General features: G+C 38.3%; 1 protein-coding gene across 3 annotated transcripts in view; it reads left to right on the top strand.

The window, feature by feature from the left end:
• Window positions 1-18,488, top strand: part of ACSL4 (acyl-CoA synthetase long chain family member 4) — a 102,180-nt gene that overhangs the window by 59,889 nt on the left and 23,803 nt on the right. Inside the window, exons 3-9 of one of the 3 annotated variants that reach the window (XM_055121934.1) lie at window positions 1,339-1,575; window positions 2,318-2,495; window positions 4,124-4,233; window positions 4,355-4,493; window positions 10,128-10,278; window positions 10,783-10,906; window positions 17,965-18,036. In XM_055121934.1, the coding sequence (XP_054977909.1) occupies window positions 1,348-1,575; window positions 2,318-2,495; window positions 4,124-4,233; window positions 4,355-4,493; window positions 10,128-10,278; window positions 10,783-10,906; window positions 17,965-18,036 (1,002 nt within the window). In that variant the 5' untranslated portion in view covers window positions 1,339-1,347. Of the gene's footprint in view, window positions 1-1,041; window positions 1,576-2,317; window positions 2,496-4,123; window positions 4,234-4,354; window positions 4,494-10,127; window positions 10,279-10,782; window positions 10,907-17,964; window positions 18,037-18,488 lie in introns of all 3 variants that reach the window. The other 2 variants (XM_055121933.1, XM_055121932.1) reach the window with 2 other exon arrangements.

Raw genomic sequence — 18,488 nt, 5'->3', positions numbered from 1 at the left:
ATTCCCAGCAGTGTTCAGGGAACCGTGCGGTGGCAAGGATCAAATCCAGACTTCACCATGTAAGGCATATGTTCTAGCTATTTGAGCTATCTTTCCAGAAGCCCCCACTTTAGTTTCATTTATGGAAAATCTGGAAAAATTTTAATTTGAATAAATGGATTAGCTCTTTTCCTATAAATCTTTGAAAGAAACTGGATCTTGTGTGCTGAATAAATCATAAATTTTCATGCATATTGGCCCTTTAGCTAGTTCTCAGCCCTAAGATATTAAGATATTTTGGACTTGATTACTACTACACTTGGGAAACTGGTGCAGTTTTGAGCACAAACTGAACACACTCTTAGGGAATGATTTTATTATTGTGTTATTTCAGCCTGGCATCTAGGAGACAGTGAATTCCATTGCTTCAGAAATTACCTTAGTGCAATCAGAATGATGTTTATTTTATATATATATATGTAGTAGTAATCTCAAAGATCTGAGTTGGTCGTCGAGAAATAAATCCTAATTAGTGAATTTATTTTCCTTTTGGATCCAAAACATACTCCTATTTAAAATTATTTGTTTGGGGCCTTAAAGGGTTCAAGCATATACTTGGCATGTGGAAGCCTCTGGTTTAATCTCTAGTATTGCCACGAGCAAATTCCAAACACTCCTGCTTTGGAATAAGTGTGATTTACACATACGTATTTAAAAGAGACCTCATTATCGTCATCATCTCCCAGTGGTTAGCTAGACTTAACTGTCATGATGCATTCATGTAGGCCACAAAGTGATGTTACTCAACTGACTTAACTGAATGTTGTACAGAGTGCTAGAATACCTAAAACTCAGAAAAATAAATTGAAGTTTTCGCAATGACGAATTATTTTTAAAAATCATCTTTCAGACCAGTTATTTCAGCTTTCTGTAACAAATCAATTATTTAAACTAATAAGGACCTGAATATTTAAATCAAGTGGTGCTATCAACTTGTTAATACTCTTGTTTTGTTTTGTTTTGTTTCCTGCTCTCTGCCTGGTTCATTATCTTCACCTACAGGTGTACTTTATTGTCGGCTTCCAAAGATTACTAACTTTTATCTGTATCATTAAAATTGAACTGCCTTGGCTATACTGCTACTACTCTTACTGCTGCTTCCATTATTGCCTTCTTCAGCAAAATAAGGCTTTCTGAAGCCAAAGAATAACAAGAAATAAACACCATTTCAGAAGCCTTGCCATTATGAAACTTAAGCTAAATGTACTCACCATTATTTTGCTGCCTGTCCACTTGTTAATAACAATATACAGTGCCCTTATATTTATTCCATGGTATTTTCTTACCAATGCCAAGAAGAAAAACGCTATGGCAAAGAGAATAAAAGCTAAGCCCACTTCAGACAAACCTGGAAGTCCATATCGCTCTGTCACACACTTCGACTCGCTAGCTGTCATAGACATCCCTGGAGCTGACACTCTGGATAAATTATTTGATCATGCTGTTTCCAAGTTTGGGAAGAAGGATAGCCTCGGGACGAGGGAAGTCCTAAGTGAAGAAAATGAAATGCAACCAAATGGAAAGGTTTTTAAGAAGGTAAGAACATCTTTGGGCTTATCTTTTCTAAGGGGAATTACATGTTATCATAACTCAAGTACAGTGCTGTGTACTCAATACAAAATACCCTCTGTGTACTCAGAATGTGCTTATAACTTCTATATATTCATAAACAGATTTTATCCAGTGGCGCGCTGAGGGCTTTCTCCTGGGATCACACCTGGCATTTTTCAGAGGACTGTATGGGATGCTCAGGGTCAAATCTGGGTCAATTGCATGCATGGCAAGCGCCTTATCCACTGTACTATTCTATCTAGCTCTATTTAAATTAAAAAATATTTTTTGTTTGTTTTGGGGATAAACCTGGCAGTGTTCAGGGCTTCTGGCTCTTTTCTCTGGGTAACTCCTATGGGGTTCAGTGTACCATATATGGCACTGGGGATCAGATCCAGGCGGGGCTGCATGCAAGGCAAACTCCTTAACTCGTCTGCTATCTCTCTGGCCTCAAGAGCATTTTTTAGTTATATACTTGGAATAATATGTTCTGAAGAGGTCTTTTTTTCTTCGTTTTGTTTTTGAGGCTCAATTGGTGGTGCTCAAGGGCTACTCTTAGATCCATGCTCAGGGTCACTCCTGGTAGTATTTGGAGACAAAGGATCAAAGAGGGGTCTCTGGCATGCAAAGCATACGCTCACCCCGTTGAGTTCTTTTCCCGGCCCAAAATAGTATTTTGTTTGTTTGAATACATATACTAATATTAAGGAATCTCTTATTTTATCAGCTAATTCTTGGAAACTATAAATGGATGAACTATCTCGAAGTGAACAACAGAGTGAATAATTTTGGTAGTGGACTCACTGCCTTGGGACTAAAACCAAAGAGCACCATTGCCATTTTCTGTGAGACCAGGGCTGAATGGATGATTGCAGCACAGACCTGCTTTAAGTACAACTTTCCTCGTAAGTGCATTATCTTTATCATGTATTATGGGGAGAACTCTTTGTTCATGTGTCAAATTACCGTTAGTTCTTAGTATTCAATTAAGGTGTTCTTTGGGCATTTTTCTCCATAAAATATGTCCATAAAACAGTATGTAATCTTATAGTTCTAAAAGTATAGTAGCTTCTAAGTGCTAGTGTGAAAATTGTTAACAATACATAGAAATCAGAATTTTATTTTTCAACAGGCTGGAGTAATAGCACAGCGGGCAAGGCGTTTGCCTTGTATGTGGCCGACCTGGGTTCGATTCCTCCGCCCCTATTGGAGAGCCCGGCAAGCTACTGAGAGTATCACGCCTGCATGGCAGAGCCTGGCAAGCTACCTGTGGCATATCCGATATGCCCAAAACAGTAACAACAAGTCTCACAATGGAGACGTTACTGGTGCCAGCTCAAGCAAATTGATGAGCAATGGGATGACAGTGATACAGTGATGGATAGTGTATTGTATCTGTAAGATTTGGGATTGAGGGATATGTGTTTAGGAAATGACACACAAAGTAATTGCTAAAAAGATCACTGCTTTGGATAATTCTAGTTTATTTCTTTACTCTTATTTGACTTACTCCATTTTACATGTGACATAGGCATGTGACGGTTTGAACTTGCTATAGATGTGTCAACCAGAAGTAAAATTGGTTGTATTTCTGAATTTTTAGCATATTTTTCATGAAAATTACTTTTATTAATTTTTGTTCTTTTTATTTTAAAGATTAAATTACAAGAATAGTAGTCATACATTAAGCATTTACTTCTTTGATGAATAAAACAGAACATTATCAGTGTAATATGGGAATCAATAGTTTGCATTTCAAACAAACATACTTGGAAAATGATCTTTGAGGTACTAATCATCCAGCAGCTTGTGAAAGAAAAGTTATTTACCTAGTTGCCGTTTGCATGACCAATTTAGTACTGAATTTTCAAGGCTGATCTAAGTTTAGCACATTGAAGCATAAAATCCTTCAATTTTAAAGTATTTGGGCTTTTTACTTTTGTCTGGTAACTCTGTCTAGTATAGATCCTGGCCCTTCCAATTAAGGCTGGGACCTTGAATCCTCTAAAAAAAAGCTTCTTACAGGGAGTGAAAACGCGACTCAACACTGGTCTTATAACTTGAGAACCCACAAATTTGATTCTCAGGGATTTGTCTAATCTATAGCCCTGGGACCAGTAAAAGTATTTGTCACGGTTTGGCCCTAGGTGGTTAGTTAGCACTGACCTGAGTATAGAATTCAGCAAGAATTTAGGGGCTTTAAAATTCTTAACTGACTGATTGTTTTAAACCTGTGGTGGTCCTTCTGTTATTTCTGTTTGGGTTTTTTTCTATTTCGTTCAGGTTTAGAAAGCTAGAAACATCAGAATTTGTAATGAAAATTTGGGTGCTTCTAGAAAGTTTGAGTCAAAGTTGAAGGGTAAAAGAAACTATGAACTCAAACTTATAGAATGTCGTTTTATAAATGATTTATCATTGACTGAGCACTGCCAGGATAAATGATTATCCGTATCATTAAAGATTAACTTAGTTAATTCATGTCAGAAATGTTGCAATTAACTTTTGTATTTCTTTTTTCATTTTAATTATGTAGTTGTGACTTTATATGCCACACTTGGCAGAGATGCTGTAGTTCATGGGCTAAATGAATCTGAAGCTACATACATGATTACTAGTGTTGAACTTCTAGAGACTAAACTTAAGGTAAGTAGGTAATTTCCTTTTAAATTTATGATTGTTTTATCTGACTGGGAAGAAAATGTTTAATAATTGAGTTTTATTTCAGGTCATTATTGAATGACAAGATTTTCTTTCTGTTCCATAGACTGCATTGTCAGATATAAAATCTGTTAAGCACATCATTTATGTGGACAATAAAATTGTCAATAAAGCAGAGTATCCTGAAGGATTTGAGATCCACAGCATGCAATCAGTGGAAGAGTTGGGATCCAAGCCAGAGAACTGTAAGTGAAGTACTGAAAAATATATATACTTATCTACCCAGGAATTAGTACATCAGTTGGTTAGGAAACATGATGTGAGCAAAAACTAAATTTCTTTGATTAAACCATTTAAAGACATTAGAAATGGTTTCAGCATGTATGTGTGATTAAGTTTTTCCTTACGTTTTTCTCAAAACTACCCGTCACAGTCTAGAAGTAACCGATATCATTGAAAGGTACTCAATGACTTGGACATTATGACAGTTGCAGCGAAGCATTTTTTTCCTTCAAATAACTTAATGTAGCCTTTCGATTTAGACCACCTGTAAGGAAAACATTGCATGCATTCTATTCAGTAACTTTCAAGGAAATGCTTAATACTAGTGATCTTTTTGTTGAGGGGGGTGAGAGAGGCACACCCAGTGGGGCCTAGGGCTTTCTCTTGGCTCTATGATTAGGGATTGCTTCTGGTGGAGCTTGGGGGACCATTATGTTGTGTCAGGGTTCGAACAAGGCTCAGCCCACTGGAAGACAAGTGCCCTATCCAATGTACTATTGGTCTGGCCTCTAATGGCTAGCAATCTTTTTTTTTTCTTTTTGGGTCACACCTGGTGATGCACAGGGGTTATTCCTGGCTCTGCACTCAGGAATTACCCCTGGTGGTGCTCAGGGGACCATATGGGATGTTGGGATTCGAACTCGGATCGGCCGCGTGCAAGGCAAACGCCCTACCTGCTGTGCTATCGCTCCAGCCCCCAATCTTTTTTTGAGAGTTACATACCCAGCAATGCTCATGGATTACTCTTGGGTTTATACTCAGGAATTACTCCTGGCAGTACTCAGTCAATCATATGAGATGCCAGGGATTGAACCCAGGTCAGCTGTGTGCAAGACAAATGCCTTACCTGCTGTACAATTGCTCCAGCCCCTCTAATGCTAGTGATCTTAGTTCAAAGGATACTTATCTGTTTGTGGAGAGTAATGCTTGAATTTCTTCTACCAACTTGGTGGTAGTTGGCAGTTCCACCCTATGGAAATACATATTTCTATAAGATGAAAAATATAACTGCTTCTTGTAGCAAAATGTTGGTTGCTCGTAAGAGCATAGGGTTAAGGAACTAAATCACTGTCATCCCGTTGCTCATCGATTTGTTTGAGCGGGCACCAGTAATGTCTCTCACTGTGAGACTTATTGTTACTGTTTTTGGCATATCGAATAAGCCACGGGTTGCTTGCCAGGCTCTGCCGTGCGGGCACGATACTCTCGGTCGCTTGCCAGGCTCTCCGAGAGGGATGGAGGAATCCCTTTAAATGGTATCTTTCTCACTGTTAGTTTGAAGGTCATAATTCTCTACTAGATAAGGAAAGGGTTTGCTTTCAAAAGAGAAAGTGTTGATTAAGTCTCTTGGGCTTTGGAATATTTGACCAAGTCTCAAGACTGATGCATGTTTACAATACTGAGTATGGATTATGACTCTGTACCTTGTGTGGAGAGAAGCTAAAGGACTTAGATTTAGCCTATTTGAAAGCAAAAAAGTGAACCTGCACAATTTCTTGAAAACACAGGACTGCTGGGTCAGAGATGGCAGCAGAGCAGTATCCAGAGTACCAGCATTGTGTTGCTTCCCTAAATTACAGGCAAGAGCTAGGGTAATGGGGGGGGGGAGAATGATGGCACCTGTGCCCACCAATGGGAAAGCCTGAACTTACGGAGCCCAAATCTTTTTGGAAAGGCATTAAGCATGCCTGCCCTTTGACTGCCCAATAAAATCTTCCTTATTGTTCAATATCATAAAAGACCATAGAAAATTGTCTCTCAGCAACTGGTGACTCGCATTATGGAATAAACTTGACTAGGAAGTCCTGCTCACTCTGTTGCTAGTTCTACTGGTTCACCAAATGTTGTTGGCACAAAACTCTGGGTGTATCGGTCATTATAATTTTGTGTGAGCAATAACATAATAGGCAAACATGCTCCACCTAGTTCTACATGTCTCTACAGTAGATAAGACGTAATTTTTGATGCTTCAATTGAGTACAGGTTTCTCCCACTACTCAAAATTGTAATGTTGCTATTTGATATGATTTAGTGGGATATTTAAAGAGTCTGGGAATACCATTACCATTAATTTATATGGAAAAACTTTTGGACATTGCAATAAAATACCCCTCCCCTAACTGAAATAACCTATCAAATCATACCAAATAGAACATTCTACTTCCAAATGGCAGCATACAGGAAACCTGCATGTAGTTGCTACTTTGATAACATTTTATATATATTTATCTCCAAATGAACAGAAAAAGTGCTATATTGTGGACTTAAATGGAGAAGAGTTTAGCCTATCTGCTTCCTTTCATCATCAAAGGAAGGATGTACTTCTTATTTGCTTATTTTATAAACTGTGACAGTAGCTCTCTTCAAAGAGTCATAACATTAGCCTGTTTAAATATAGCTTTCTCTTTTGGGACTTCAATGGTAATCACACTGTTTCATTTTATTTTTTCTTTTAGCTGGTATAGAAGAATAGAATTCATTTTCGTGAACTTATTTTCAAAAACAGTTTATTTTATAGAGGACTTTAGAATACACACCAAAGTTACCACCCCCCATGCTTCTGTCCCCATTATCAACATCTTTCACAAGAATGAGACTTATTTATAGTTGGTGACCCTATGCTGGCACATTATGGACACCCAAAATCCATAGTTGAGATAAGAGTTTTCTCTCGGTGGTGTTCATTATTATCAGTGTGGACAAGTTTATAGTGGCATGCATCTACCATTCAAATATCATGTGTGGTATGAACTGGTTTTAAGAAGTGAACAACCTTATTAAATTTTTAACTTGAATGTCTGTGGAATATTCATTTTGGTACATTCTAAGAAGGAAAGGCGGCTACTTGATTAGGATAAATTTCCTTGAAAGTCTGCTTTTTAAAATGACTTGTTAGGAATAGGGCAATATAACAGTGAGTAGGTCACTTGCCTTCCATGTGACCGACCGGGTTCCATCCCTGGCACCCTGTATGGTACCCTGAGCCTTTCAGGAGTGATCCTTGAGTACAGAGCCAGTAGTAAACCCTGAGCACTACTGGGTGTGTTCCAAAGACAAAAAATTAAATAAAAATAAAACAACATCTTAGTATATTAGCACTGAAATTATCTTAAAGACCAAGTGGAAAGACAACAACAAACAAGGAAACTAAAAGTGAGGGATAGATATGTCTGTTACCTTGTCTGTGGTAATGATGTTTCTGTAGGTACAAGATCATCGAATTGTGTGCACTGCATATATTCCTTAAAAGTTATAGCTCAGTATGACTTTTTTTAAAAATTGAAACGATTTAAATTCTTGTAGGTATACAATATTTCTTGTTAGTAGCATTATTATCAATCCAAACTAGATTTAAAAATTAACAGCAAGAATCACATTTATGTCATGTCCACCATTTAAAATACTGGCATGTACCATGTATGTGTAGATTATGTGGCTATGCATTTAATAAGTGAAGAACAGAAGTTTTACTTTTTTGTTGTTACTAAAATGGAATTCAAGAAAGGTATGTCTTTAACTGCAAGTCTTTTTAGAAGATACTTTCAAGTCACAGCACTTACCGTGTTTCCAATTCCTTTCTATATGTATGAGTATTCTAACTATATTTACTTAAATGTAATTATTTTGGAAATGGGAGTCTTTCCCGCAGTATCAGGATCCTGAGGGCCACTCACAGCAGTATTCCTGGGTCTGATGGTGAGGTTTCCAGGCCCAGCATTATGATGTAATTCACACCTAGCAATTCTGGTTGTTACCAGGGCAACCTGGATAATGCTGGTTGTGGCATGCAGCCATCCATCTGGGGAACAAACTGGGGTTTGAACACAGGACCTCCTGTATGCCAGGCTCCACCCCTTGGAATTATCTGTTTTTCTTATGCTTCTGACCCTCATTTGTTTTCCTTTCCTGTTTTTGGTTTTAGGCCACACCTGGTGGTGCTAGGGGCTTACTCCTGGCTCTGTGCTCAGGGATCACTCCTGACAGGCTTGAGGAACCACATAGTGTAGTGAGGATTGAATCTCGGTAGGACACATGCAAGGCATGCGCCCTACCAACTATATTGTTGCTTTCACCCCTCATTTGGCTTCTTTTTCACAAAAAGTTTTAAAGTCTTTGTTATGTCTTATGTTAGATTTTCAGTAATGTATTTTCACAGGAGTCTGTTTTTAAATTACTAGGGAGAAGGAAGGTCCTCCAAATAGTTTTTTCGAGAAGTATGACTCAATGGCATAGACTGGCAAATGATGACCTACTATCTTTTTCTCAAAATAAACTTGGTTTTGTTTATTTTTTTTTGTATCAGGGCCACACCCGGCAGTGCCTAGTACTTAATCCTGGCTCTGTGCTCAGGGGTCCCTTCTTGGCAGGGCTCAGGAACATATTCAGTGCTGGGAATCGAGCACAGGTTACTGAATGTAAGTCAAGCAGCCTATGCACTGTACTGTTCCTCCAGTTCCTCCGAAAATGGAGTTGGATTATGACATGGGGGTGGAGTGTTAGTATAGCGGGTAGGGCATTTGCCATGCACATGACCAAGTTGGGTTTGTTCCCTGGCTCTCTGTATGGTCCTCTGACTGCACCAGGTGTGATCCTTGAGTGCAGAGCCAGGGGTAAGCTCTGAGCATTGCCAAAACCAAAACCAAAACCAAACAAGACAGTCATAGCTATTTAACAGTTGCCTGTGGCTCCCCAAAGTGTAACAAGAGTTGAGAAGTTGCAGCGGAGACCATATGGCTTCAAAGCTTAAAATAAAATACAAGTAATTTTTTGATGAAAAATATCAAGTTCAATCTGGGGTATGTATGAATGTGATTCATCCCATATGTACTGAATCAGAATATTTAGAACCAAGGGCCAGAGATACTATTTTACTTACGTTCCATGGGTGATTCTTATTTCTACCTATGTGGTTAGGAAACATTATCTGGTCTAGTAGTTTGCAACCTTTTAAATTCTGGATGAGTGGTTGGAAACCACTGATCGAGTACAACTGTCTCATTGTTTTCTTTGGGTTTTGGGCCACACTTGGCAATGCTAAACGGTTCCTCATGGCTCACATTCAGGAATGACTCCTGACAGTGTTTGGGGACCATATGGAATGTTGTGGATCGAACCCATGTTGGCCGCATGTAAGGGAAATGCCCTACCTGCTATGCTATCGCTCTAGCACCCATCTCATTTTTGAGATAATGAAACTGAGGACTGAGTTGCTCACACAGAATACTACTCTCCTCTGATTTTTCCGAAGCATTCAGAATGTTTCAGCAATACTGCACTTACACAATCATTTGTGGAGAGGAAGGAGCAAACAGGAATTTTTAAGAAATGGACAAAATCAAGTTTAAAATTCTCAATGTGAATAAACAAAATTTAATAAGGACTTTTGTGTTTTATTTACAATCAAGGACAGAGATACAGCTCAGCAGTAGAGTTCCTAGCATGTGTGAGACCCCCAGTTCAATTCCCCAACATCACATGCAATTAATTAAAAATGAATAAACAATGTCTTATTTTTTAGCCCAAATCTAAAATCCTTATCTTTGTTTCATACTTTAACTTTTAAACTAAAGGAAAAATGGTCTTTTTTGTCCTTTTAGTGGCTGTTCCTCCTAACAGACCAGTTCCTTCAGATATGGCTATTGTCATGTATACCAGTGGTTCTACGGGTCGACCTAAGGGAGTGATGATGCATCATAGCAATTTAATAGCTGGAATGACAGGCCAATGTGAAAGAATTCCTGGACTGGGGTAAGCAATGAAATTTGTTGCTACATGGAGGTACCTAGAGAGTGTCATGCTGAGTGAAATTAGCCAGAGAGAGAGTGACACAGAATGATCTCTCTCATATGTGGTGTATAAAGAAACATAATGGTGGAATAACGAATACCCAAAGGCAATGGAAACAAGAATATGAAATATGTTATTTAGTAGAAACATGCCACTTGATGAGGCTGTTGTGAGGATCTTCCTTCTCCCTAGTCATTTATAAATGGATCCATGTGAAAAAAAAGTTACTAAAAATCTAAGCAAAGACATAACAGACTTTAAAGATACACCTTTACCTTGGAAATCAGGGCTTGTGTTTGATATCCTCTTACCTCAAATTGATATTAATTTGGTATTATTAATTAGTATCGAATATAAATCGATATTAATATTGGAAACATTAATTTAATTTAATTAAATTCTTAAAGGGGCCTGGCCTAAACCACAATTTAAAATTTCTAAAATGTTTCTCTTATTTTGTTTTAGACCAAAGGACACATATATTGGCTACTTGCCTTTGGCTCATGTTCTTGAGTTAACAGCAGAGATTTCTTGCATTACCTATGGTTGTAGGATTGGATATTCTTCTCCACTTACACTCTCTGACCAGGTAAGAAGCCTTTTCGGTTTATTGGCATGATTATATTATGTAACATTGTCCAGCTGAGAACATATTGCTTAAACACAAGCTATTTTAATTCAGCTAAACATTTTTTTCCTTACTTCAAAAATAACTTCCATGAGTGAGCACTATGTATATGCAATAAATTACCTTGTAGATTTGTTAGGATTTCTTTCGCTGCATATTTTTAAAGTATTTTGAAATGAATAATTTCATCTTGGTTCTCTCTGTTAGATATTTACTTAGAACTAGGATAGAGACTGAATGAACACACTAATACTTTCTGACATGTTACCCATACACTATGCTGAATTTTTTGGAGGCAGTAGTGTGATTGTAGGATTTAGGCACAAATTTGCTGATTTTCTCTAGAACTTTGTTCTACGTAATGTAGTCACTAATCACAATGAAATATAGAGGAATTAAACCTTTAATTAAAAATTGGTAAAGAAAATTTTAGTTTCTTCTTTCCTTTTTTCTTTTTTCTTTTTCTTTTATGGGTTTGGGCCCATACTTGGTACTCAGGTCTTACTCCTGACTCTGAGCTCAGGGATCACTCCTGGCAGTGCTTGGGGTATCAGGGCATATGTGGTGTCAGGGATCAAACCCTGCCTGGCCGCATTCAAGGCAAGCACATTACCCACTATATATCCTCTTTTATAACCATTTTGGATGGATAAATTAAATTATACAAATCCTAAGTATAGTAATTGATTAAACTTAATTTATCCATATATATACACACACGCACACACCTCTGTGATCACTATCTAAGCAAGAAAAAACACACCCTTTATTTATTTATTTATTTTTTTAAAAAATTATTGAATCACTGTGAGATACAGTTACAAATCTTTCATGTTTGAGCTTCGGTCATACAAAGATGAACACCCATCCCTCCACCAGTGCACATTTTCCACCACCAGTGTCCCCAGTATCCCTCCTCTTCCCAACCCTCCCTCTGCATCTATGGCAGACAATTTCCCCCATACTCTCTCTCTACTTTTGGAAATTATGGTTTGCAATACAGATACTGAGAGGCTAGCAAAAAACATAAACTTTATAGCAACCAGAATACTCCCTGTGTCTCATTTTAGTTATTTCTGCCCACTCATATAATTCAAATAAGTTTAAAGCAAAATTTACATTAATACAAGTGCCATATACTTTAATCACTTTGTTCTTTTTTTAAATATATAAGTTTATGCATTGTGTTTGCAGTACTGTTACACTAGGGTTTCATACATAATACTTGACTACCTTTCAGCACTATTTCCTCCTCCCAGTTTAATCTGTCCTTCCACCATTGATGTTGCACCCTCTCTGTCCTATCTCCCAGCCCCCTCAAGCAGGATGTTTCCTACTGAATAGGAAATGGCTTTGACTATGTTAAGGAAAGTTCCTTTAATTTCTATTTTGTTAGAGCTTTTTTAAATCATGAATGGGTACTGGATCTTGTCAGATGCGTTCTCTGTATCTATTGGTATGATCATATGATTTTTTTTATTGATAAGCTGTATTACATTGATTGACTTGTATATGTTAAGTCATTTTTGTATGCTTGGGATGAATCAAACTTAGCCCTGGTGCATAATCTTTTTGATGAGTTTTTGGATTCAGTTTGCTAGCATTTTGATATGAGGACGTTTATGTCTATGTTCATTAGGGGCATTGGCCTGTAATTCTCTTTTGATGTGGTATCTATGTCTGCTTTTGGTATCAAGGTGATGTTTGCATCATAGACACTGTTTAGGAGTGTTTCTCTTTCTTCAGTTTCCTGGAAGTGTCTGAAAAGGATTGGCAGTATATCTTCTTTAACGATTTGAAAGAACTCAATAGTGAATCCATTTGAACCTGGGCTTTTGTTTTGGGGTAGGCTGTTGATTACCATTTTGATTTCTTAAAAAGTGATAGGTCTGTTAGGTGTTCTGTATCTCCTTGATATCTTCAGTTGTTCTGTATCTCCTTGATCATTGAAAAATGACCTTTGCTGTATCTTTCTCAACCTGAAGTCAATATCGTATGGTACTACTAGGACCACCCCAGTGGGGGGAGGTGTTGTTTGCTTGAAGAATTGTCTTCCAACCTTTGACTTTGCATCTGTGTTTGCTCTGACTATTTTGTGTTTCTTGCAAGCAGCAGAATGTTGGGTTCACTTTTCTAATCTGTGCTGGCATTCTTTGTCTTTTAACTGGTGTGTTTATCCCATTGACACTGAGCGAGATTTTTATAGACTTATGTGCCATCTTTCTGCAGGAATTTGGCATGTTTGGTGGGACTTCTCTTAAATTAGACCCTTAAGTTCTTTTGCTGAGAATGTTTTTGAGTCTATGAAGTTCCTGAGGTTTTTTTCTGTGAAATTGTGTATTATTCCTTCAAATCTGAATGAGAATCTGGGTGGATAAATCATTTTTGGTGAGGCATCCATTTCATTAAGTCTTTCTTATTTACTATTTTCTTATTAACCATGTTCTTTGGGCTCGGAGGGTTTTGTTTGGTAAATCTGTTGTTAGTCTTTTTTTTTTCTTTTTGGGTCATACCTGGTGATGCACAGGGGTTACTCCTGGCTCTGCACTCAGGAATTACTCCTGGCAGTGCTCAGGGGACCATGTGGGATGCTGGGAATCGAATCTGGGTTGGCCGAGTGCTAGGCAAACGCCCTACCTGCTGTGCTACTGCTCCAGCCCCTGCTGTGAGTCTTAAGGGTGTTCTTATGTATATAATTTTCTTTGGTAGTATTGCTTTCAGTATTCTATCTCTTTGGTTTTCATCATGCTGATTAGGGTCTGTCTTGGAGTACTTTTATTTGGGTCTCTTTTAGCTGGTGCTCTTTGGGCCTCCTAGATTTGGATGCTTAAGCTTTCCAAGTCTGTGAACTTCTCAAAAGTAATGATGTCTTCATCAAGCTTGCCTTCCTGGCCCTCTGGGAACTCCAGTGATTCTTAGGTTGACCCTCTTGAATTCAATCCAAAATTCTCTTGTCAGTTGTTTGTTTATTTTGAGGCTTTTTGCTGTCTGAAGATTTTCTGAACCCATTTTGAAGCTCACTGATTCTTTCCTTTCTGTGCTGGTGAGGCCTTCCACTGAATTTTTCATTTCACCTACTAGATTTTTAGTTTGTCATTTCCATTTGTAGTTTTCTCACTTTTGCTCTCATATCCTCTTGTGTTTTATTGGTGGTCCATTCCATTATTTCTTTGAGCTCATTATATATCCTCAGCATTTCCTCTGTAGCACTGTAGCCCTGCCAATCCGTTGTTCATCAATTTGCTCAAGCGGGCACCAGTAATGTCTCCATTGTGAGACTTGTTGTTACTGTTTCAGGCATATCGAATATGCCACGGGTAGCTTGCCAGACTCTGCTGTGTGGGCAGGATACCCTCGGTAGCTTACCAGGCTCTCTGAGAAGGACGGAGGAATCAACCTGGGTCAGCCGTGTGCAAGGCAAATGCTCTACCCGCTGCGCTATCGCTCCAGTCCATTTCCTCTGTAAAGTTCTTAAATGTTATATAGCTTGTTATTACTGGTCGAGTCTTCAGGGCTACCATCTTTAATCACTAAATTCAGTGGGGTTCTGCATTGCTTTCTCGTTGTGACTTTTGCAGCTGAAGGTGTTTCTTGTGTGTTCTATGGCTAGGTGACTGGATTAGGGATTCTTTCTATATTCACAGTGCAATATAGAGTGGGACCTCCCAAGCTGTGAGGAAAACACCGATCTTGAGGAACAAACCATGTGTTGATGGAGTGCTATTTCCGATTCTTGGTACTGGGGCTGGAAGGAGACAAGCCTGTTTGGCCAGCTGCCACTTGCTTCCCCCTTTTCTTCCTAAACACTTTGTTTTTAATGGGACACAGCCTCTTTGTGATACATAGTTGTCATGTTTCAGTTAACTATATATATATTTTTTTAATTTTATTTTTTATTGAATCACCATGTGGAAAGTTGCAAAGCTTTCAGGCTTAAGTCTCAGTTATACAATGTTCGAACACCCATCCCTTCACCAGTGCACATATTCCACCACCAAGAATCACAGTATACCTCCCCCCAACCCCCCACCTCCCCAGCCCCCCACCCCGCCTGTGTAGCTGATAAATTTCACTTTACTTTTCTTTACTTTGATTACATTTTAAGCTAAAAATTTGCATTTAAAATCCAGTAGAATGGGATGGAGAGGTAGTAGAGATTAGGCTTAACTTGCATATGACATGTGGCCTCAATCCTCATTTTAATCTCCCACACCACATTATGATCCCTTGAACACCACCAGTAGTCACTCCTATGCACAGAGCCAGAAATAGCCCTTGAGCAGTAATGAGTGTGGGTCCAATACTCCTCAGCCCCAAATAAAACAAAACTTGGTCCAATAGTCTAGAAATAAATCTTTGAACAAAACTGAGACATAGATCATTAAAACATTATTTGGAATCTATGATTGTTACATTTTGATGCATTATAGATAGGATTTCTTATGTGCAGAGGTGTGTTCAGAATGTGAAAAATATTTTGATAAGCTTTGAATATGATTCTCCTCCCCTTGTCCACCCCCACCCCCATACATGTAAAGTTCAGAAGCCAGGCACAGGCAAGACTTGTTTTTACTGTCTTTCTAAAAACAGGTGTCATGGATGTGAGGAAGTGGTGCAGTTTCTGCTTTAAATTTATTTTTGCTTTCTCTTAGGCTGTAGTGCATTATAAGTCTATTTTAAAAAGCTGTTGGAGTATTAACACCTACCTTTTTTTTGCTTGACATATTTAAACTTTTTAATTTATATTGTCTTTTCAGATTCAGTGTATTTTATGTATACACAAACATACACATGCATATATAGGTGTATATATATGTATATGTATATGTATATATTTAACTTACTCAGATAACTTTGGCTTACAAGAATGTAGGTATTTATATGTTTTAAGGGTACAGTGTTATGATACCAAAGTGCCAAATCCCTTCCCCACCCATGTCCATTGTACCCTTATTTTCCACTCCCCGTGCCCCATTTGTTAATCTTAGTTTTGTCATTGTTTTCATTGGCTTTTGTCTACTCCCTTGCTTTGTTTCTTTATATTCCACATATGAGTGGGATTGTGTGATTATTAGTCTTTTCGCCTGAATTATTTATTTTAGCTGACCCTACCAGATGCACTCATGTTGTAGTAAAAGGAAAGATCTTTATTTTTCTCATAGATGAATGGAATCGCATTGTATACACACACAGATGCTTTAGCGAAACCTCATCTGAAACATATAGAGAGCACCTTTGACTTCAAATACCCAAGCACCCATGCTTTAGAGGACACTTCCCATTTGTGTTGTCAATGAATGAGTGTGTGTTTCCATTCACAAATATGCACATGCACCTCTGAGTTATTTTCTTCATTTACTTTAAAGTATTTGATATGCCAAAAATAGTAACAACACATCTCACAATGGGGATGTTACTGGTGCCCGCTTGAGCAAATTGATGAGCAACAGGATGACAGTGACAGTGATACAGTGTTACTTTAAAGAAAAGATTTCTACCAACAGAATCTTTTGGTGCTACAAGCCAGTTCTAGTTTATTAAATGTAATTTTAGGCAGTCTTTTTTGGTTTTTGTCCCTCTTCCTTTTGTTGTGATTGTTGCAGTGACTGGGGGATCATGTGCAATTTGTGGTCATGTATAGTGAAGTTGCATAGTTTGTTGCGCACTGCATCATATTGTGCACTTTGTGGCACTGGGCAGCCCAGTTTAGAGCTGCCAGGCTCACGTTTGGCTTATAGAGCAGTGCTGTGGATGAAACTCTCAGCTCCAGTGTCTGCAAGGCAAGCGCTCCACCACCAAGCTGTGCATGGGTCCCTGAACCTTCCATCCTACCTACTTGTTATTAAGAGATGGTTTTCTTCATGCCTATGTGAGCCAGGGCTAATATGTCATTATCCATAAACTGCATTATAGCAGATTCTAATCCACCTTTCTCAGGGGGAACTTCATAAAATTGCTGATCCCTGCAAATATCTATGTATAAGAAATACATGTATATTTACATACTTATGTACATATCCTCACTTAGTCACTAGAAGTATTTTAGTGTTCTATTAACATGTTATCATACTGGTGTTTTGTTGCATCGTTAATATACATAATGGTGACTTGGGGATGTGACTTTGTTATTAGGCTAAACAAAGAGAGCTAATGTTAGCTTCACTTCACTTTTAGTGTTAAATGGTAAGGAATTTTGCGGTGGAAAGATAGGTCTAGGCTATATTTGATAATATGTTGTTAATAATAATACTTCACTTATCAAACTAGAGCATTGTTATTTATTCTGGATCAGATTATCTTCTACAAAGATGATTAAACTGTGCTGGAAGATATAATCTATTGGGTGTATATAGCACTAAAGCACTTCCAGCTTATGGATTGTGATAGTTTGAGCAGATAACCCACAGAGCAGTAGAATACCAGATTTTATGCATAGATTTTGTGATTATTTTCCTTGCTTGAATCATCACATCATTGAACTAAAGTTGATTTTCCCGATTCTGTTTTTTTGTCATTGGATCACCTTGAGATACAGTTAACAAAGCTTTCAAGTTTCAGTTTCAAACTCTCAGTAATACAATGATTGAACACTCATCCCTACACTAATGCACATTCTCCACCACCAATGTCCCAAATATTCTCCCTTCCCAACCCTCCCCCTGCCTCTATGGCAGACAATTCCTCACATACTCTCTCTCTACTTTTGGGCATTATGGTTTGCAATACAGATACTGAGAAGCTATCACGTTTGGTCCTTTATCTACTATCAACACACATCTCCCATTCTGAACTATCCCTCCAACCATCATTGACTTAGTAATCCCTTCTCTATTCCAGCTGCCTTCTCCCCCAGCTCATGAAGCAGGCCTCCAAGTATGGAGAAATATTCCTGGCCCTTGTGCCTACTGTTCTTGGGTGTCAGTCTCATGTTATTTTTTATTCCACAAATGAGTGCAGTCATTCTATGTTTGTCCCTCTCTTTCTAACTCATTTCTCTGTTTGTTTTCTCTGTAATGTAGTCCAGCAAGATTAAAAAAGGAAGCAAAGGCGACTGCAGTGTATTGAAGCCTACACTTATGGCCGCCGTTCCAGTGAGTATCTAATAGAAATGTCACATTTTGGGCCAGAGAGAGTATAGTGGGTGGGGCATTTGCCTTTGCCTTGCACACGGCCAACCCGGGTTCAATCCCTGGCACCCCATATGGTTCCCCAGCATTGTAAGGAGAGATACCTGAGTGCAGAGCCAAGAATAACTCCTGAGCACTCCAGAGGGCTGAGTGCATGCTTTGCATTTGGGAGTCCTGGATTCAATCAGGGATCTAATCTAGGACCCCACATATGCTAAATGAGCACTTTTCAACTGCTTGTTGAAAATATAGCTATTATGTTCCTTTAAATGTTAAATATTGGAAAAACTGAAATGACAGTCTTCTGCAATTAATAGACATGCTAAGGTTTGCCCATACTAGAGCTTTTAAAATAATGATATGGCCTGGTGATTTTCAAGGACAAGTTACCTAGTTTGAGAAATTGGTTGTAATCA

This window comes from Sorex araneus, chromosome X, assembly GCF_027595985.1.
Source record: "Sorex araneus isolate mSorAra2 chromosome X, mSorAra2.pri, whole genome shotgun sequence".
NCBI classification, from domain to species: domain Eukaryota; kingdom Metazoa; phylum Chordata; class Mammalia; order Eulipotyphla; family Soricidae; genus Sorex; species Sorex araneus.
Note: the sequence above shows the minus strand (reverse complement) of the source record. Positions and strands in the feature narration are given on the sequence as shown.